The sequence below is a fragment of the Hevea brasiliensis genome, chromosome 15, assembly GCF_030052815.1.
Source record: "Hevea brasiliensis isolate MT/VB/25A 57/8 chromosome 15, ASM3005281v1, whole genome shotgun sequence".
Classification (NCBI taxonomy): Eukaryota; Viridiplantae; Streptophyta; class Magnoliopsida; order Malpighiales; family Euphorbiaceae; genus Hevea; species Hevea brasiliensis.
The window spans coordinates 58535860-58557168 of record NC_079507.1 but is presented as its reverse complement, the minus strand read 5'-3'; the positions used below and the strand labels follow the sequence as shown (position 1 = coordinate 58557168).

Genomic DNA, 21309 nt, shown 5'->3' with positions numbered 1-21309 from the left:
TAAATTAGTGTTTCATCAACTCAATTTTTTTGTTGGGTCAAACTCTTAATTGAGTTTAATAGCGCTAACATATGTGTTATATTTTTAATAACATTTATTATATTAAAGAACACAATATTATTAATCTCAATATTCGCATCATAATGTTAAAGTATTGTGAGTTTCATTTATTAATTTTAATATAAATCACTCATGATATATGATATTCAGAATGTAATCAAGTGGGTTTGGCTTTGAGAAGAACGACTTACGTTTGACTCCATTTATCCAAATTTGACAAAAGGCAGAGGTCACCACATAAGGCCGAAATATGATCCAAATTTCGCCATCTAATTCTACATGAGACGAGTTTTCACAATCGATAATGTCAATAGATTTAATTAATTAGTTTATAATAACAGTGATTTTAACGGCTAGTCTCGGTTCGATTCCCTCTCAGACCGACCGGTCCTCAGGTCTGCCTAAATGTCACAGTCGCATTTCGGGGGTACCAAAAATGAAAGCAAAATAAAAAATAAAACCGTGGGAAGCGCTCTCCTCCCCACTCTGTTGATCCACCATTAAACCATATGGCTCCAAAGTACAGGCCATACGTGAGGCTTTAAATCGCTCATCATCGAATCGAATAATCCTCGTCATATGCTTTCCCTTCCTTTCAATACAACAGCGTTTCGTGGACATCTGGCTCACTCTTTTTCCTTCATTTAGCCATTCAAGCGCGCGTGTCCTAGTCAGTGCTGTATCACTTTACTTTTTCCCCCACTTTTGTCCCTCTGCTTCTATCTCTAAGCTCTCTCTCTCTTTTTGCTATCTCACACACAGCTCTGGCACTGCGATTTTGATAAACAGGGACTGAGGAAATGGTGGTGTTCAAGGTTTCGCGAGTGGAGACTATGCCCATCGATGGCCAGAAACCGGGAACTTCTGGCCTTCGCAAGAAGGTTTTCTTATCCTTTTAATCCAATTCTCGATTTATTATCCTTGAGATTCCACTTCATCGAATTTAGTTTATCTTCAGCTCTCTTATCCTCTTTTTTCTTAGTAATTTGGAATCAGATCCGTTTTGTTCGATCATTTTATTGCTTAGTTGATGGCGTTGGAGCCAATGCTTTTAGATCAGCATGCATGAATCTGATCTGTGCTTGAAAATCCATTATGATCCTGTATTAATCGATTATTATTTATTTGTAATTGAATCTTATGATTCCCATATTGATTTGCTTTTCTGTGGCATTGCATCTTCTAAATTTTATTGGTTGGTTGCTTAAACAAGATTTTGTTGTATCATTTTCATTTGAATCTGAAATTGACTTGCACCAAAAACTCTCAAGACTATCTAACTTGTTTGTCCTTGTAAATTACTTTGAATTATACGATTCTACTTTTAAAAATTAGATCCATCTAAAAAAATTAATGTTATTTTTTTTGCATAGTTTATAGATTTCCTCGTAATCTTCAATATCCACTGTTGAAGATGAGTGGTGGGCTAAACTGTTTAGAAATTGTCTCCGTAAACCATAACCATATTTATTTCTCCAAATCAATGTATTGAGTTATATTTTTCCACTTGTAGTTAAACACCATGAGGTTAGACAACGGATGCTGGAATGTGAAATATCTATCTTCTCAGAATGTTCCCCTGATATTTTGCTGTATCTGGCATTATATAGCTGTTCCTTGTTTAATATGGTGGCTGGTTCTTTCAGGTGAAAGTTTTCATTCAGCCTCATTACTTGCAAAATTTCGTTCAATCAACATTCAATGCCCTAGCTGCAGAAAAAGTTAGAGGTGGGATTCTGTTATTCAATTTTATGGCTTACTTATGAAATTTAGAGTTAGATTTTTATCATTTGTGCTAGGCTTATGTGCAAGAGTTTGTGCTTGTGTATATGGATTCTCTATAGTTTGAATGATTGGTTGTGAAGGCTTACACTTGGAAATGGGCTAGGCAACATTAAGCAGCTAGAGGTTCATCCTCCTGGCATGGGGTTTAGTTTTGATTTTTGGAAAATGTGCTGCATCTTGTCCTACGGCTCATTTCCCTAAAAGATGCTTTTGTGCATGTGTTCATCCTTGTTAGAGTGCAAATTCTTATAGTTTAATTAAATTGAAGCCATGTTTATCTAGTTAATTTCATCATATCCCATCATAGGAAAAAAAATGATGGGCAATTTTTGGGATGTTCCAAAATAGTAAGGTGGACAAAGTAATTTGGCATTGGAAGAGGAATTCAACTCTATATTCAGTACTCTACTGTGATGTTCCTATTTTTTTTTGTCAGTTCAAGTTACTATAGTAGCCATTGCATTGCCATCACCACTGCAGTGGCATTTGACTGCTGTGAAATGTTTAGAGTAAAGCTGTTCTATTGTTATGCGTGTCATGTTGGACAAATAATTTTAGTTTTTTTTTTTTTTGGCCTAATGTATGATAAGTGGTTAGAGTAGCTTTTTATGGGTATTTTTTTTCTGCTTTTCCATTGTAACCAGGTGCTACACTTGTTGTTTCTGGTGATGGTCGCTATTACTCAAAGGATGCCATTCAGGTACCACATAGCATAAAAGGATGTGAATGCAGAATTGCTCTCCGATGTCATGATCTTTTTTTTTTGGGTGGTGTTGTTGTGGGGTGGCGGGGTGGGGTGTGGTGGTGGGGGGTTTGTGGGGGTGGGAGGGGGACGGAGGGGGCACTGAGTTTGCTTCTGTTGGCTATATTTCCAGTATTAATTGAATGGTTTTAAGGACTTTCAGTTGCTTTGGGTGTGTGTTTGGGCTCATTTACTGTGCTTATATGCTAATATTTGGATGGTTATGGCACATTAAACATATTGCATTTTGCAGGTTTTGCATTTTTTATATTGAATATAAGCTCCAAACTTCTTATATATATATATATATATATATATATATATATATATATATAACTAAGTTGCAACCTCTTAATCTGTAAATTCTTTGTTGGAGCCTATGTCCAAACCCTATGGTTCTTCTGCTGTGTTCTAATGTCTTGTGAAATGCGTGATATTGAGTTCATTGTTTTGTTTGTTGCTGGATTGAGTTAATTTATGACCTCAAAAATTATTGCAGCCTGTTAATATGAAATTCCTGTCTTTTCCCCTCTCTTTCTGTTTATTTATTATTTATTTTTGGTTGGAGGGGTGGGCTCATTTGTATATATATGCGTGTGTCTGAGAGTGTGTGTGCATGCAACTATTCAGCAAGATGGCTTAGTGACATAACCATATGGCTTCAAATTTGTTTCATTGAATTGGAAGATTATTATTAAGATGGCCGCTGCAAATGGAGTAAGGCGTGTTTGGGTTGGTCAGAATGGATTACTTTCAACTCCTGCTGTTTCAGCTGTAATCCGTGAAAGAGTTGGTATAGATGTAAGTGGTTTTGATCTACAAGCTAGCTCATAATTGAAGTACATAGATGTACTGATATGTATAATTGAAGCACATAGATGTACTGATATGTATAATTGAAGCACATAGCTGTACTGATATGTATAATGATTGTATTTCTAACTTGAATGTCAGGGATCGAAAGCAACAGGAGCATTTATATTGACAGCAAGTCATAATCCAGGTGGTCCACATGAGGTACATGGCAACTGTTATTTTCTGCTCCATTTTACCTTTTGTTTTTCATGACAAAATGAAAGGGGACACAATTCCTCCCTAAGGCGGAAGAACAGCAATAGGAACTTGCATCAGTATTAACAAGTAGGATAGGCAGAGATTTGGTGTCTGAAATCATTATGAATTATACTAAGCAATTATCTTAGGGAGGTCGTATAATCTTCCTTTTTTTTATTTTTATATTGCAGGATTTTGGTATCAAATATAACATGGAAAATGGTGGACCTGCTCCTGAGGGGATCACAGACAAGATCTATGAGAACACAAAAACAATAAAAGAGTACCTAATTGCTGATCTGCCTGATGTATTTCCTGCATCCTCTGCAATCTTTCTTTCTTTTCCCCCTTATTACTTTCATTGAACTGCCAAAATTACTGTTTCATAAAATCTGTTTGTATTCGCAATTTTTTTCCTTTTCTGTCCAGGTGGATATTACAGCAATTGGTGTAACTAATTTTGGTGGGCCCGAGGGACAATTTGATGTTGAGGTCTTTGATTCAGCTAGCGATTATGTGAAATTGATGAAGTAAGTTTGTTCTCTGTGTAATCTCCATGTTCTCTGTAGATGTATTTATGTGAGGATAATTACTCTCTGTCTGTCTGTCTCTCTCTGTCTCTCTCTCTCTCTCTCTCTCTCTCACAAACACACACTCACACACACTCGCAAACACCCACACCTTCTCCCTGTCTTATTCTTTTTTTTTTTTTAATTTTTTTTATTGGAGATGGCTAGTGTTGTAAATTGGAGGCGGAAAGAAATAGAATTCATATGGCTTTTGGAAAGGAAGAAATAGAATTATAGCTCCTGATTCTGGCATTCTCATTTCAATTTATGCTATTGTGTGTGCAAGCTTTGTAAACTTTTTGAGCTTTTCTGTGGCCTTGAGGTTTCTCTTCATGGTACAGAATTTTGCATGATGTTGATTTGTTTACAGGATAATTAAAACATGATGATTATGAGCATGGATGTACTTCTTAATCACTAGAATGGAAGAAGATACATGAAATTGCACCAACATAAATTTTATGACACTCCTTGGGTACATTATGAAAGAGATTTTTTTTTTTTTTTTTTTTTTTTTTTTTCTTTAAAACCTTTTTGTCTTATAGAATTGTTGGAACATATCAGTCCTTTTACTCTTCAAAGTCAAGTATCAAGGTTTTACACCATGTCTTCTTTGTTTACAATATGCATATGATTATAAGGAATATTCCGTTTATTCATCAGGCAGTATTCTGAAGTGTTACTAGATTGTATTGTGTGATTAATAGATCTGTTCAAGGATTATCTGATCTTGTTATTCACAATTTTGCAATCCAAATGTTCATTATGCTCTTTCAAAATAATGAATACTTCTTAAACAATTGCCAGATCTATCTTTGATTTTGAGTCTATAAGGAAGCTACTTTCATCTCCAAAATTCACATTCTGGTACGTAGCTGGCCTCTTTTTGGCAACTTTTGACAAATATTGTGTTTCTATCATATGCTATTATATTCAATTTGATGATGCCTGTCATGTGCCATTCTGTTGAAGTTATGATGCATTACATGGAGTTGCTGGGGCATATGCAAAACCCATTTTTGTTGAGGAACTAGGTGCACAAGAGAGCTCATTGTTGAACTGTGTACCCAAGGTCTTGATATTTTTGCGATGACTTGGTATCTTAATGATTAATGAGCTCTCTTTTGAACCATAAGGATTTACTTTTTCTGATTGCTTCTACTTGACTGATGCAAATAGGAGGACTTTGGAGGGGGCCACCCAGATCCAAATCTTACTTATGCAAAAGAGTTGGTTGCTCGCTTGGGATTGAGTAAATCAAGCTCTCAAGTTGAACCACCAGAATTTGGTGCTGCTGCTGATGGTGATGCAGATCGCAACATGATCCTTGGTAAAAGGTAGCATTGTCTTGCTTTCATGTTAGAAAAATCCGATGCTGATCAAATGGTCATGTTTATAACTTTTATGAATATTTTAGGTTCTTTGTTACTCCATCGGATTCTGTTGCAATCATTGCTGCCAATGCAGTTGAAGCCATACCTTATTTCTCTGCTGGTCTGAAGGGGGTTGCCAGGTACTGCATTGTGCTGCTCAGCTTCTTTTGTCTCTGTGATAGTCTACTTGCTACTTGTTGGAACAGTAAATCCTAATGGATGCAGCCTATAGTTTTCCCTTTAGCTTTAAAATCTCATCTTTTATGTAAAATTTAAAGAAGAATATTAGGCATAACATTCTCAGGTTGACTGGTCAGCTTATTGTTACTAAAGCTGAGGCAGTTGAAATTCTACATTGAAAGGTGTATCTAGTTATTGACATGCTAAGCTTATGTTTGCCAAGGCATCAAGGCCTGTTTCATGCAACTTGCATTTCAGAAACTATAGAAGAACAGGAGGGAGAGTAAAGGGAGTAGTTGTCATTGGCCATTAGCATAGTAGTTGAGTGCTTATCTCGTAACGGTTCAAATGTTGATATCCCCTTCTCCTTGAAAAGTTTCTGATGTAGCAGAGAGAGAGGGAGGGAGGGAGGAGAGTAATTGATAAAGACCTCCTGCAGAGGGAGCTTGTATTAGTTATCCAATTATAGAAAAAAATATTGGCTGGAGACAGTTGTGTTCGTCTCGTTATCTTAAATTGCCATATAATGCAAATTATGTGTTCTGAAATTAGGTCATCTGAATTTTCAATATGCAGATTGTTTGCAAACTATAAATTGCTTATTGTTGTCGCCTTTTTTTTCCCTGTCATTTGTGAGAGTCCATACCTGTGGCATGTGCTAAGTTCCCTCTTGCTGCAGTTTATTTAAACCAGCTTAAATTGCTTGCTTGGTGTTTCATTTTTTCTTCCTGCGTGCATCTTGTTTGTATTGAACTGTGTCAAGTTGTGCTTTATCTTGATTATTGGCACTTTTAGGAGCATGCCAACATCAGCTGCCCTTGATGTTGTGGCCAAGCATCTGAATTTGAAATTTTTTGAGGTATTCTAGTTCACAAAATCTTTTATTATTCTTCCCTGCTGTTGGCATTCAAGCCTCAAGGCATTTAATTTGGTTATTTACTGTTCAATGCCAGGTCCCCACTGGCTGGAAGTTTTTTGGCAATTTGATGGATGCAGGATTGTGTTCAATTTGTGGGGAAGAAAGTTTTGGAACAGGTTATTGCTTTGTGTTTCCGTTTATATGGAAAATTTTCTTATATACGTAATTTTTAACAAATTCTAATAATTGTTTTGTGGTAATAACATTTGTTAACAGGCTCAGACCATATACGTGAGAAAGATGGCATATGGGCGGTTCTGGCTTGGCTATCTATATTGGCTTATAAAAATAAGGAAAATCTCAATGGAGGAAAGTTTGTGACTGTTGAAGATATAGTTCGCAATCATTGGGCTACCTATGGCCGCCACTATTATACTCGATATGACTATGAGGTATGACTTTATTTTTTTTTTCCTTTTACATGTCTTGATCCAATTTCTAGCTGCTGCAAATCTTTGGATTGACATCTAACTGGCTAAATTTTCTTGAAGAATGTTGATGCAAGTGCAGCAAAGGAACTAATGGCACACTTGGTTAAGCTGCAGTCTTCCCTTGGCGAAGTTAACGAGTATGTCTTTTATGCTACTTTGAAACTGCTGTCTGCAATTCTGCATCACATAAGTTTCTACTGTGTTTGGAATGGCATACTACTACATTATTCAGCAGTTTTTTGAATGACCCAATCTCTTTGAACTTACATTGATTTGCTGTTACGGCTTCAAAATGCTGAATACATGATGTTCCTAATACCTTGCCTTCGTTCATTTTATGGTTAAGTCTATACACTTTTGAATTTGCTTAAGGTTTTTCAGTTTTCTGGAATTTGGTACACCACCAAAATTATTTAAAAATTAAAACTCACTCTAGTCTTGTAAATCCATGATTTTGTCCCAAAATCAATGGTTTCAGAACCAAGCTAGTTGTGAAATATTCTAATGATTGCATTGCTTCAAACAGAGCATTTTCAAGAAATGGACATAAAATCAATTAAAAAAAATGTTTTGTAGTATGATATAAGTAGTGATGATTATCATCCAATTTATCATTGCTCTAGTATTTGAAACTTGTTCATTTTTTATTCTTTTTATTGAATTCTTATTTGTGTTATATTATCATGCACCATATACCATGCAAGTATAATGTATTGTAAAATACTTATTATATATTTTTTTTATATATAGGATGGTGAAGGGGATAAGATCAGATGTATCAAAGATGGTACATGCTGATGAGTTTGAATACAAAGATCCTGTTGATGGTTCTGTCTCAAAGCATCAGGGTATTCGATATTTGTTTGAGGATGGCTCTCGACTGGTATGCTGGCTCCTAGCGGTGAATATATATATATATATATATATATATATATATATATATATATATATATATATTTCTGAGTTGGGCATGATAATTGGGAGGGCAAAGCAAGGCTTTGTTAGTGGAACTTATTTTTTGGAATTGACTGCTGAATCTTTATGATTATATGGGGATAATTGTCTATTTGTTCCATAAAGTAAATATTCCATGGATTTGGTGTCAATTTCGGTTGATTAAAGAAAAAACGAATGGCATCAGTTACGGAATTCGTGTAAGCTATAATTTTTATCACCTTGTTAAACATTGATACAGGTTTTCCGTCTCTCGGGAACTGGCTCAGAAGGTGCAACCATCCGACTCTACATTGAACAGTATGAGAAGGATTCAACAAAAACAGGAAGAGATTCTCAAGAAGCACTTGCTCCTCTTGTAAGATATAAATTCTCAAGCTAATTATTTATAATTTCATCTTATCAAGCATGCTGACTTTTATTCACTTCCTTGCAGGTTGAGGTTGCTCTCAAACTTTCTAAGATGCAGGAGTTCACAGGGCGATCTGCACCAACTGTTATTACATAGATTACCAATGCTACATTCAAAAATTGAGGTTGAATGTCCTCTTGAACAAGAAAAAAGTTATGGCTATGAAGAGCTGAAGCTTTTTATTTTATTTTTATTTTGATTGGTGGTCCTTGACCTTGTATCCTACATGTACTTTGTCTTTCTGCAGCAGATACCAAGGGCATGAGAGTTAATGTGCCATAAAACATGCCGATCTAAATTTTTGATGTGAAAAATAATGCAACATATCTGATTTCTGGGTGTTTAATGCTATTCACATTTTTTTTATTTTGAGCCTAAAATATATTACTTGTGATATTGTTCCTTAATGACATGCATTGGTTCATAAAAATTATTGGTTTTTTTTTTTTTTGAGGTGGTGATAATGATAGAGCATTATTTGTTAAATTCAGAGTAATAACTTGTGCTAAATTATAAAATGACAAAATTACCCCTTGACCCACTTTTGCCGTTCTTGACTCGTTTGTTGTCATTAATAATCTTTGATGGTTCTCGCGCTTCTTGTTTCTCCCTCCTTGGCCCCTCTTTTTCTTATTTTTACATGCATGTAATTTCACTCTTCTATTGAAGATGTTCAACTAAAATTAGTCTAGAAATTTTAATCCAAGTTAAATTTAGCCTAAAAATTAATTAAAAAAATTAAGAAATTAAACTTATAAATTTTTAGATTAAATTTCTTAATTTAGCCCAAAAAAGAACAAGTCAAACTACAACTTAAATCATGGTATAAATCACATTCCAATAAGTATAAGAATAAAATTAAATATTTAACAATAAAACTTCAAAACTTCACTATTCTCTAATTTTATTCTAACATATTTTAATTGATTCTCATCTGCACCTAGCTTCTGTCAAACACTCGTCTATTTCTAAATTCCTTTAGTTTCTACGTGTGAGAGAAAGCAATGCCCATTTCATCTTTTATTATTATTATTATTATTATTATTATTATTATTATTATTATTAATTTTTTTTTTTTTTTACAGTCAACAACAAACCCACAAAACTAAAAAGGCAAATGGAGAGATATCATCCAAAAAAAAATAAAAAAGAGATATCACTAAGAATGTTTAGTTGGCCTTTTATGTGTCCCTTTTGTTGGGATAATTTTGAACATGAGCTAATTTTAGTTTTTTTTTATTAAGATTTGCTGTGATATTTCAATACGGCTTTAATTTAAGATGGTGCACATGTTTGTGAGGAACAAAGTGAGGATGTAGAAGGTGAAGCTAGAGAACGGGAAAGAGAGAGTGAACTGAGATCTAAAAGTTCCTTTTTTTTTTTTAAGTAAGAAAAAAATTATAAAATATTTTTAAAGCACATGAAAATAATACTTCTTTTTATAAAAATATGTAAAAAGGGATCTCTTATATAATTGTAAAACACAATGTGTATACTGTGAGTAAATAATTTCTCTTAGTTAACTTTGTGCATATCATCTAAACATAAGGCGTAATGTCTTCCACGTGGCTTCTACAGTGGGAGCCAAATAATTTGCCCTTTATTGTATGCATCATTAACAGAAGATTTCTTTTGTCAATTTTAATTTTTCTTTGGATCCATATGGTGCGACTTGTCAATCCACTAGCCGTCTGGCTATGGTCTCAATGATATAATATATTTTATTAAATTAAATCAAAAAAATCGATTTTAATATTATTCAAATCAAAATTAATAAATTAAATTAAAAAAATCACATTTACATGATTTCCATATTAATCAGGTTAAATTTAATTTTGATATTTTTATTTATTTTAATATTTTTTTAAGCTTCTATAATTTAACTTTTATTAAACTTTTTTCAACATATTATCATACATTAATTGAAAATAAAATATTAATTTAAGAGATATTATTCAATAAAAATAAAAAAAAAAGTTATTTATATATTTCTTTTATATATATATATATATTCAGTTTGAATTCGATTTTTATTATGTTAATTTGAAACTCAAATCAAAATTTTAATTTTTAATTATTTTTAAATCATAATCAACATTTAAATATATAAAATCATTAATTTCAATTTAAATTTATTAAAATTGATCGAATTAATCAGTTTATCAATTTCTTTATAAACTCATAGTGCAGTTGTTTCCCTGTATATTATAAATATTATTCTAATGATGAAAATTCTTACCATATAATTGGTGCCAGACAACTATTCAATTATATATTTCTCCGAAAAGGAAATAAAAATTTTCTATTTGCAATTTATTACAAAGTAAGTCATCTCTATCTTTGCTCTTTGGTATACATAGATATAATTAAGTACACTAATTAAGTACTTCATATGATGCATGGATAATTTTACCAACTTCCATGGTAACTATATCTACATGAGAACCAGCAAAGAGTCTAGCAATTTATTTCAACTACTTCAGGTCACTATCCCATCACAGTTGACAAACACCATCTTAGCCTGTACCTTTTCTTTCCTTTCCTTCGTAACTCACTTATAAACCAGAATAAAATGGCACGCCGGTGGCCAAAATCCAAGAATCTCCGGCCAAAAAGTTCCCGACGGTGAACTTTGCAGCATCCGTTGCCTTTGTTATTACATGATATCCTGCCCACTTAACTCTCCCTACGGTACTTGCTCCACTCCCAGTATTCATATACTCACCGTAGTAAAGAGTATTCAAACCAAAATTCCCAATCCATGGTAGCCAACCTTCAGAGTCAATAAGCCCGTCTAGGTTACTCTTTATGAACAAAGTTCTTGAATATTTCTTCCATGGCCTTCCCAGATAAGTCTTGAACGATCTTTGCACTGGTCTCAGATCAGAAGCTGCCATCACACGCGAGTTATGGATGACTATTCCTGTGTTCTCATTAGGGTCTTTTCTTGATTGGGCGGTGACGGTGTTCTTTTGGCTGCTCATTGGTTTTCTAACGAATATGTTACAGTTCTGTAAAACCACAACGGCATCACCAAAAATGAAGTCTATCGTTCCATATATGTCACAGTTGCGGTAGAATTGTCGATGAGAGTGTACATATAGAGTGTCTTGGAAGCCCTTGAATCTGCAACTGTAGAAGACTGAGAAATCGGAACCGGAACGGAGTGCCACCGCTTGGTATTTCTGTGGTCCTGCTGTGTTCTCGAATGTCATGTCCTTGGCAATGAAGCCCTCGCCGGAGACAGCTGGGGAGATCATAAACATGTTTAATTGTGAGTATATGATAATGTTTCCTTTTCTTTTTTATTTTGTAAATATACTTCTAGTTAATATGACAGTGAATTAAAAAAAAAATAAAACTGTACATACATATGCATTACCTCCCTTGCATGCATATTGCAAGCGTGCACATGCAGTATATATCTTAGTTTTGATGAAAATGTCACAAATCCAAAATGTATGATTTTTTTTTAAATTATCCATAAATTTTATAATTAAGTTTATAAATGAGAATTAAAAAAGAAAAGAAATTAAAACTGAATTACCAAAAGTCGCAGAACGAAAAGTTGTGGAGCCATCTTGAGCATTCTTGTTGCCGGTAACAATGGTAGCATCAATCCCATCTCCAATAAACATTAAATTCTTCATTGATTTCTTAATCTCCACGTTCTCTTTATAAACACCCTTTTTCACGTATATCACAAATCTCTTAGTTCCACTTCTTCGTTTAGCCGATGCAGCCACAGCTTCTGATATGGTCTTGAAATTACCAGACCCATCTTGAGCTACTACAATATCAGCTGCAGGTGCACCCCGAGATGAGTGGAGAAGAAGTCTCCTGTCGCTAGCCGAAACCCATGATGGGAATCCATAGGCAAGTAATCGCCGACCACCAAGTTGTTTGGTATTATATGGCATAGCCTTATTTATGGCAAGTGAATTTCTAAGCAACTTTGACAAGTTACTCATCAGCATAAATGGCAAAGACTCTAAATGAGAGGTCATATTAAAATCAATAAACCCATTTTGGCAAGTTTGTTGGTTAGCGATTGCTGCACTTAGCCAGGTTTGAGAGTCTATAGGATTTCTAGAGCTCATTGAACGATTAAGATGGTCGATTGTATCCTCGTATAGCTCCAAACAATCAGCCCATGCTAACTTGGCTTTGTGATCAAATGAACTCAAGTCCATAGCTGAGATCACTTGGTGAGCTAGAGTGGCTTGGTTCATAGTCACCAGAAGGGATTGATCGCGAAACATGAAGGGTGTTTGATGTTGGGTTTGCACAGGAATCTGACCAATGAAATCGTTGCATACTTGAGCAAAAGGGACATCACTACATGAGGTTATACCATGAACAAACCCTAACGTATAATAAAGAAAACAAGAATGAAAAATGGCTAGAAGAGCCTTATCCATATGGAGAAAACAAACAGAAAGCAGACTTGATAGAGAATGAAATTTCTTTAGTTTCAAATGATCAAAGGATTGCTAGAGAAGGGTTGTATATATAGGCCACAAGTTGCCTTGATATGCAAGGACACAAAGCCGTGGGTGGCATGGTACAAGATATTGGCTATTATTAGATATACCTAAAACATTAAAAAATAACCCTTTTTTTTATAAGAAAATGAACCTCCTCGTAATATAGAGAATAAATCTCATATAATTGTAAGAGATGATATATATATACCTAGTATATCTAATAATTTTCCCAAGATATTATGGTTATTTTCTCTTTCGGATGATGTGTTGGTTAACACCAAAGATGTTGACTTCCCAGATTTAAGCCTGTGGGACGACTAATTGTATATTATCGCGAAGTTTATCATTTAAGGTGGGGCAAATGTCTTGCTACTTGTTTTTCTGATTTTTCAGGAATTTGCAAACTATTCTAAAGGATCAAGGACTAGTACAGCCCAGTTGGCATGCACCTTCTGCATAAAAAAATAAAAAAGAAAATTTAAAAGCTGGTCCAAATTAAAAAATATTTATTTTCAGGTTAAATTGCTTATTGTTCTTCTTCTTATTCTTTTTTTTTATAGGCAAGTTTTTTCAGTTTTATTAATTATAAATTCAGGAAAAATTTAGGATAAGGCATTCAACTAAATTGCAGCCAATCAATCTTTCTAAATTACTCAACTTAGGACTGTAAATATTAAGTAAAAAAAATTTAAAGAAAATGCAATACAAAACACGATAGCTCAAACAATCAAAAACATGTTGGGACTTACATGGAAGAAGAATCTTGTAGAGTTGTTGTGAGAGATTTGGGTAAAGAAAGAAAGAAGAGTAGATGGTTGTTTTTGAATGTCAGCTCCTTTAATAGAAGCAGATCGATTATGGCATTAGCATTTTCATGTGGTTTGTTTAATAAGAAAATTGGAGAAAACAAGACAATGGGAATATTAATTTTTTAATATAAATATATGATATTTATATATTTAATAAATATTTTATATTTTAAATTTATGATAAATTAAATTTAAGTAAAAATTTCTCTTTTTTTTTTTATATTTAACAATCAGAATCATTATCTTTTGGAAAGGAAATTAAATGGGTCAATCATAAGTAATAGACAAACTTACTTAGTCTAACTTGGTACAATGAGATGATGTTTTACTCATATGTTAAATTCAGGCTTCAGTCTCACTTCTATTTTCTTTCCACTTGACTCTAATTTATCCATACTTTCAATCATTAATTATTAATATAATCATCATATTTCAATTATATTACTTCCTAAAATCTAGCTAGCAAGTCAAAATCTTGTTCACTTTTCTAATCACAAGAATGAACTTGCATGGTGACAAATATGCATCTTTTAATTTAAATAAGTTTTTGTAAAAAAGTTTAATTCTCTTATTTTTCTTCCCCACAAATAAAAAAATTATAAAATTATTATTTTTAATTTTAAAAATTATTTTGAAATTTCACTTCCATTGAAATTTAGACATTTTCAATTGAAGTTGAAAAAAAAAAATCTTGCAGAGTCAATGCTTTTAAAACTCAAAATCACATGTAAAACTTAGTGCATTTAATGGGAGTTAAGAAAAGGGTGAAAAATCTGCCAAATAAAATTAAAATAGAGCTTTCCAAATGGCCGAAAGGAAAGAACTCGTGATTCTTCGAAGTTTATAGGATTTCATTTCCCCCTTTTTTTAAGTTTTAGGTGTGGAAAAGCTGTGGTCTATTGTTCATTATCATGTTCTTGTGAAAAGCCACTTCACGCTTTATGCCATTGCCCACTCATTTCTTGTCCGCGTATAAGCTCAATCAGTCTCCTATACACATAATGATTAAAAAAAAGTAAATGATTTAATCGATATTAACAATTGGGTTAAATTTGTAAGCGAGACCATAAAAAATGGGCTTCTAAATCTGTGCGGTACAGAAGAAATGGGCCTTAATGGGCCGTGAAATATGAAGTCCAACAAAAGTAAATTGGCGTCGCCCGGACTCGAACCGGAGACCTTCAGTGTGTTAGACTGACGTGATAACCAACTACACCACGACACCGTCACGTTGCAAGTTTTGGCTCCTTTCTGTCTACTGCGACATGCTAATTAGTTTCTCTCTAATTCTATGCTAAGAACTTACTTTCCGATGATTTTCTTTTATCCTTGTCGTCTTGGATGCAGAGGAGGAGCTTGCTTTACGAGTGTAATGTACAAAATAATTTATTCTTTGTATCCTGTAATATTTTTTTTTTTTACTGAGTTGCTACCTCTACTCTGTGTGGACAGAGAATGTGGAGTGTTTTTGCACGGCACTCGACAACAAGAGCATAACTTATTAAGCACAGAAGCAATGCCGCATGGCTCAACACATGCAACCCCAAATCCCCAGTCAGTTTATTCTTCTTCCCCTTTCCCTGCTCTGTGATCAGCAATGATAGCTAAATCTTTTTCCTCGGGATTTGCAATCTTGATTGAGAGGAGTCAGACAAAGAGTGCAATAACTTGGCCAAAAAAAGAGGGGAAAAAAAATCAAAATCTATATCAATTCTTCCCAATTCTATAAGTCCTGAATTGAACCCAGTACAGTCCAAAGTAGATGACAAGTAATTTGAAATCGTCACCGAGTAATCCACCCAACAACCACCAAAACCAAATCCTCAAAACTGCCATCTCCTCTAGACTCCTCCTTATAGCACTTATTGTCCTGTGGCCCACCCTTGTTCATCCCTATGATACTTCCTCTCCCCTGAACCTTAATTGCCTCTCTTCAAACTCCCTCACCCTTCATCATCATAACCAAAAGACTCTATTGTCACAAATTGGCTCTGCAATTGAAGACAGGATTATGTGGGATAGCGTCTACTTTGTCTCGTACCGGTTTGTTTTTCTCCCAAGATTTCTATGCCTCGTGTACTGTATCACAAATTGAACTGCTTGTTCTAGTTTCTAATTGTCGAATTTATTGTTTCAGTTTTCGCACCATTAGTTCCTCTTATTGGACTCAGAGCTGTGCTGGCATTGCCCGGATATGTGATTAATAATGGTGCATTTGTGCTTGCAGCAGTTTATCTTTGTAGGTGAGATGTTGATAAATTAAATTACAATGACAATGTCACAGGTCCCTTCTGTTGCAGATATTCAGAGAGTATGTATTCTCCGTTCTCACTTGGAGGGTTGTACCAATTAATATCTGGTGCAAGTAATATTGAGGTTCCGTTGTTTGTTCTTTTTGGTTGTGCAAGGTCTAATGGAGTGCTTAATGCTGGTTATTTCTGTTTTCAGACAATCCATCAAGTTTATCATTATGTGTTCCTGAAAAAACATGCTTTGTTAAGTTTCTGTTTTCCTTTATTTGCAAGTTTTGTTTATGGTTCTTGCAAAAATTACATTCAATCTGCTTTGACACACGGGATAAGATGTATCCTTAGTAATATCTTATTTCTATGCTAGTTGGCAGTAAAGGTTTTTATAGTTGGAGCATTTCGTTGTATATGTATTTTTCTTCCCTTTATTGCTTTTCAAGCATATGGCTACTACAATATTTGTCATGGATGTGACCTGGATGAAATGAGGCCTTGGTGCAAATCCAAAATACATATGCTGTGCAATTTTTTTCAGAGTAACTATTGGTACATTCATCTTGAACTCCCAATAATAGTCCCTTGTCCTTTTATTTTCCTATAACATAATAGCAATGTTAGTCTTTTTGTAGTATGCTAAAAATCGAGTATGTCAGATTTCATTTTACCTTTTGACAACTGGAATGGTTTTAAATTTTCATTCCTAATGAAGCTAGTTTTTTTTTAACCTTATCAAGATTTTTTTTTTTTAACCTTATCAAGATTTTGTTATTCCATAGCTGATAGCTAGCATGTTTGATTATCTTCTTATATAAAATGATTTTATCCATTAGTATTCTCAAGTTTCCATAGGTTTTGATATGATTTGAGATTGTGTACTTCATTTCATATTTGTGCATGGTTTGACTTTGGTTCATACCTCCATTAATATGTTTGAATTCTCAATTTGTTTTCTAACATTTGTGGGTCTTTTGATCCTAGGAAAGTAGTTTTGTTGAAATATTTTCAGTTGGAACAATTGCCAGATTTCTGCTCGCATCCCCAATACTGTCTTTGGCGATTGTCTCCGTTCTCCACTATGAGAGGTCACAACCTGAGATATTTTTCTCTTTGGGTTTTCAAGCTCCTAATAGCCAAAAGAGGTCTGTAGATTCATTTTCTTCTCCAGATACAGTTCCAGGACAAAACGTTACTAACTCAGAGGATAAATTCTCTACTAAAATGCAAGGTACAGACTAATACATGTAAATTATATGACTCAAAGTACAAAATGAAAACTTGTAAATGATTGTTTGATCAATATTAACTGCCTTAAATTCCTGTAATAATAATATATGAATTGTAAATGCTTCTTGTTGAAATCAATGTTTGAATTATCCATTTTTTTAAGAGTTGTTTTATAGAGCTTCATAGATCATTGTATTGCCTATATTCTTGCCTGCATCAGTGCATATATGTGTATATATATATGTTTGCATCCATGTCGTATGCATTGCCAATATGGAATTCAATGTAGTGATTTAATAAGCATGCTTACCCTTTGCTGTGTATTGACTTCCCAACAGAATTATCAGTTTTAGTGAATTGGATGTAAACATGTTTCAACAGATATTTTCAAAGCAATCCATGTGCTTGTTACAGAAAATCATAATCTTAGGCAAAGGAAACAGATGATTGAAGGGGATGATTATCCTGCACTCCAAAAAGAACATGTCATTCCAGAAACTAGAATGCTTCCATGCCTTTATCATTCCATGCACTTTGCACTTGGGATTCATGGCAGCCACTGCATTTCTTGCCATGCATGTGCAGGTTAGACTCATCCTTGTTAAGTGGCAGCATATTTCTCAACATGCTGAACTGAACTTACTTAATTTTAAAAGTAATGAACTTTTATCATTTTGGGAATTTTGTTATTGGTTGATCCTATTGCAGATCTTGTGAAGGTAAAATGTAGTTTGCAAGTGATAATAGTTTTTTGTCGAACTTGTTGTCATAAGTCTGCTGACATTGGGAGCTTATGCATTTTTGTTTTAAAGCTGTGGGAGTAGCAGTAAATTAGTTTTAGTAAATTCAATTTGTTCAATCATTAATACCTCTAGAAGGTGGTAAATTAGAGGCCTATAGCTTAATGTTTCATTCTCTTAACTTTTTGATGCAGCAAAAGAGTTTAAGACAATTCAATTTCAACAATGAGGGTTGAAATATGGTTGATTATGGTTGGAATAAAGAAAAGATAATTAGGGTTTACATAAAAGCTCTTGATAAATTTTTTTCTTTTTTTTAAAAGAACTATTGATCTTTACCAACAACCTTATTTATACTTTGTAGGATAAATCTTATCCAAAGAATTAAAAACTAATCATCCTATTCATTATTGTTTGTTGTTTTCATCACTCTTCGCACCGCTAACGACCTTCTGCAAGGTGAACATCAACTCCCTCTATCTCCTCATCAAAGTCATTACAAACTAGTTCCAACTCTTGAATTCCACTAGGTTCACTCTTTGTTGTGAGAAAGCAAAAGAAGTATGTCATTTCTCTCCATGAGTAAAAACGTAAAACATCAAATTTAGGTATTGCTGCCTCCTTAGTTATGGAAGAACCAAATTTATTTTGTCCATTATACTATTGCCTTTATACCCCAAATTTTTTGGATAAAGGCTTAGTTGAGTTGAGTTGTATACTATTGCCTTTATCACTCTTTTCAATATTGTTCACACCCCATTATTTTTGTTGGTTACATAATCCCCTTAATATTTTTATTGCGTCGTTTGATAACTACTTCTTGCTCTAGAATTGTTTTATCAATTGGTGCCATATAAGAGCTTTCTAGCACCATGGCTTGAAACTCGCTTTTCAACTGCTAAAGCATATTCGTGAGCATCCTCTATGTTGTACAAACAAATTAATCATCTCTCATAGAATGATTCAAACCAGCAAGATAATGAGAAGTAATTTGTTGGTTACTCTAGGATAGTCCGACCCAAATTGCCAGGTTGTTGAACTCCGCAGTCGCAATGTAATCCTTAACAGACTTGCTATTTTGCTTTAAATAATGGAACTCCTAATATAGTTTCATTATATAAACAACAGGTAAAAATTGCTTTCATAGCTTAGTTTCCAAATGCTCCCAAGTGTTAACCTTAAGCTTGTTTTTTTCATGCATGTTGCTCTTCAATCTCTTCCACCATTGAAGTTTAGTGCCCTTCATTTTTTAAGCTTTACAAATAGCATCATTGAATTTTCTACCATGGGCTTCCATTCGAAGTAATTCTCCAAACCGGCTTTTAAATCAAAATAATCCTTCGCATGTAACTTTGCATGAAATCAGCTACTTCAACTTTTACAACTCCATTCAAATCCAGGGCACCACTCTTCCAATCGGCTTCTTGCTGCTCAATCTGCAGGTCCAATTTCATTAAAAGGGTTCACATTCTCAATCTTAAGATCTTGAATCTTAAGGGGATCATGGTCGCCTTCAAGATACTCCATTCAAGCTCCCTCTAGTTCCTAAGTCAAGTCCCCCATCATTCTCCGTATCTCAGCCAACTTCAGGGGTTGGTTGCCTCTACCTCTGCCGACCATAGTTTCCTAGCCAAAAATTCTTGTGGGAATGCAGGATTTTCAACTCTTATTCCATTTTGACATAGCAGTAGATTTTAGACAATTAGATGTGAACAATTAGGGCTAAAATAAGGTTGATTGTGGTTGCAACAAAGAAAAAATAATTAGGGTTTATCTCTTAATAAAATTCTGAGTACAAAAAAAAAATGATGATGATGTTAACCAACAACCTTATGTATGATAGGTAGGACATCCTATTCAAATACTGAAAACTAATCCTAATTAATAAAGCCTTAATGGACAAAAATCTTTAGTAAAGAAGGAAAAGAAAATAAAATCCTAAACTGAATAGGACTTGGGATGCTCATGCATCACTTTTATAACCTTCCATGAGTGATGAGAAAATGAATTTGTGATTTCCTCGCTATATGTCACTTTTTAAGAATGAACTACAGAACTTAATATTATGCCTTTTGATTCAAATCTCATGAGTTTAGATAACAGAAATATAATTTTCCAATTTGGAGAATCAAAATAAAGTTTGACAATTTAAAAGTTCGTTGAGATTTAAAAACCAATATGTATGGTCCACTAGAGCAGCTGATTTTGCTTTCAACATTGTTTGAATTTGTAAATTAATATATATACTAGGTCTACATTGGTTTGGATGACAGATCAAGTAACACATTTATCTGGTTGTAGTTTGATTTATCTGGAATTTCCAACAACTAGATACTCTTTGCTTAATTTTCACCACGAAAAGATGGATAAAGTTTTCTTTTGTCATCTTATTGTGTTTGGTGCTTTGATAATTTGCAGGTCACTACACGATTGTCTGCAAGTCCTCCCCTATATTAGTTTGCATCATATATAGCCATGATGTCCCATGGTACTAGTAAGAGATGGGGGTACATGACATGGGCATATTCTACACCTTACATCCTTCTCGGCGGTCTACTATTTTCAAATTTTTATCCTTTCACTTGAAAAAACTTCAGTGCATTGTCCTTTTGAGCAAGATTAGAGTTTCTCTTACTGATGAAATCTTTGCCCTGTTCCAAAGCTAATGGACTGTTCGGATACAATCCATGAAATGGCCATCACATTTTGTATTATCTTGTATTCTCATCAACCATCATGAATGTTAAAATTTTTAATAAAACAAATCAAGAAATAAATTGTTAAATTTTCCATTTATATCTCTAGATCTTAATTATATTACTGTTAGTATAACTTTCGATTCACTGTATGTTGCAAGGGTTTTACGGTCGTCGGACAAATTCTCACCGAAGTGGGAAAAATAAGGAATCGCCACTTTAATTTTGAGAGGAATTAAAGAAAATCATTGTTTTTTAAATTAAAATCCACTTTGAAAACAGAGATTCTAGGTTCAGGGTCCGTATACGGGTGGGGAAGGTGTTAGGCACCTTACTTCGTCCCTTAACGAGGGTAAGCAGATTTAATATTATGCTCTTTATAACTTGATATTTTGGGGGTTAGAATGATGATGTTAATCCTTTGTGCGAATAAAAGGAATATTTGATATTTCATTATTTAGGGGTGCTCAAGAGCACGAGGGCATGAGATGACCCTTCAGTGAATAAGTGTTATGTAATGAATTTTGTTGGGGGTTAATTCGACTATTGAAGTTGTGATTTTTTTAGTTTGGATTTAAGCTAAGAGAATTTGGGTAAGAACTCTCTCCCGATCTCTTAATGTATTA

The 21309-nt window shown here is 33.9% G+C and overlaps 2 protein-coding genes, 1 non-coding gene and 1 pseudogene across 5 annotated transcripts; 2 read left to right on the top strand and 2 right to left on the bottom strand.

Annotated features, from left to right (window-relative positions):
• Nucleotides 1–519: 519 nt before the first annotated feature.
• On the top strand, nt 520–8844 carry LOC110669754 (phosphoglucomutase, cytoplasmic). 3 transcript variants are annotated; one of them, XM_021831524.2, is made up of 19 exons: nt 550–739; nt 850–941; nt 1707–1788; nt 2490–2545; nt 3275–3388; nt 3542–3604; nt 3832–3948; nt 4070–4170; nt 5017–5076; nt 5182–5281; nt 5389–5546; nt 5627–5722; nt 6558–6621; nt 6716–6797; nt 6898–7073; nt 7173–7249; nt 7863–7995; nt 8308–8424; nt 8503–8844. In XM_021831524.2, the coding sequence occupies exons 2-19, from the start codon at nt 861–863 to the stop codon at nt 8572–8574; spliced, it is 1749 nt and encodes a 582-aa protein (XP_021687216.2). In that variant the 5' UTR covers nt 550–739; nt 850–860; the 3' UTR covers nt 8575–8844. The 3 variants fall into 3 exon arrangements, with proteins under 3 accessions (XP_021687215.2, XP_057992026.1, XP_021687216.2); XM_021831523.2 differs by having other exon boundaries at nt 520–941; XM_058136043.1 differs by lacking the exon at nt 8503–8844 and having other exon boundaries at nt 520–941; nt 7863–8031; nt 8070–8395.
• A 1962-nt stretch (nt 8845–10806) lies between these two features.
• Nucleotides 10807–12952, bottom strand: LOC110669737 (pectinesterase). The gene is made up of 2 exons (XM_021831500.2): nt 12026–12952; nt 10807–11725 (listed from the first exon to the last, which is right to left on the bottom strand). The coding sequence occupies exons 1-2, from the start codon at nt 12897–12899 to the stop codon at nt 11034–11036; spliced, it is 1566 nt and encodes a 521-aa protein (XP_021687192.2). The 5' UTR covers nt 12900–12952; the 3' UTR covers nt 10807–11033.
• A 1973-nt stretch (nt 12953–14925) lies between these two features.
• Nucleotides 14926–14999, bottom strand: TRNAV-AAC (transfer RNA valine (anticodon AAC)). Its single transcript has one exon. It is a non-coding gene; the product is annotated as a tRNA-Val (tRNA).
• Nucleotides 15000–15044: 45 nt separating this feature from the next.
• Nucleotides 15045–20783, top strand: LOC110669740 (GPI mannosyltransferase 2-like; annotated as a pseudogene).
• Nucleotides 20784–21309: the final 526 nt, after the last annotated feature.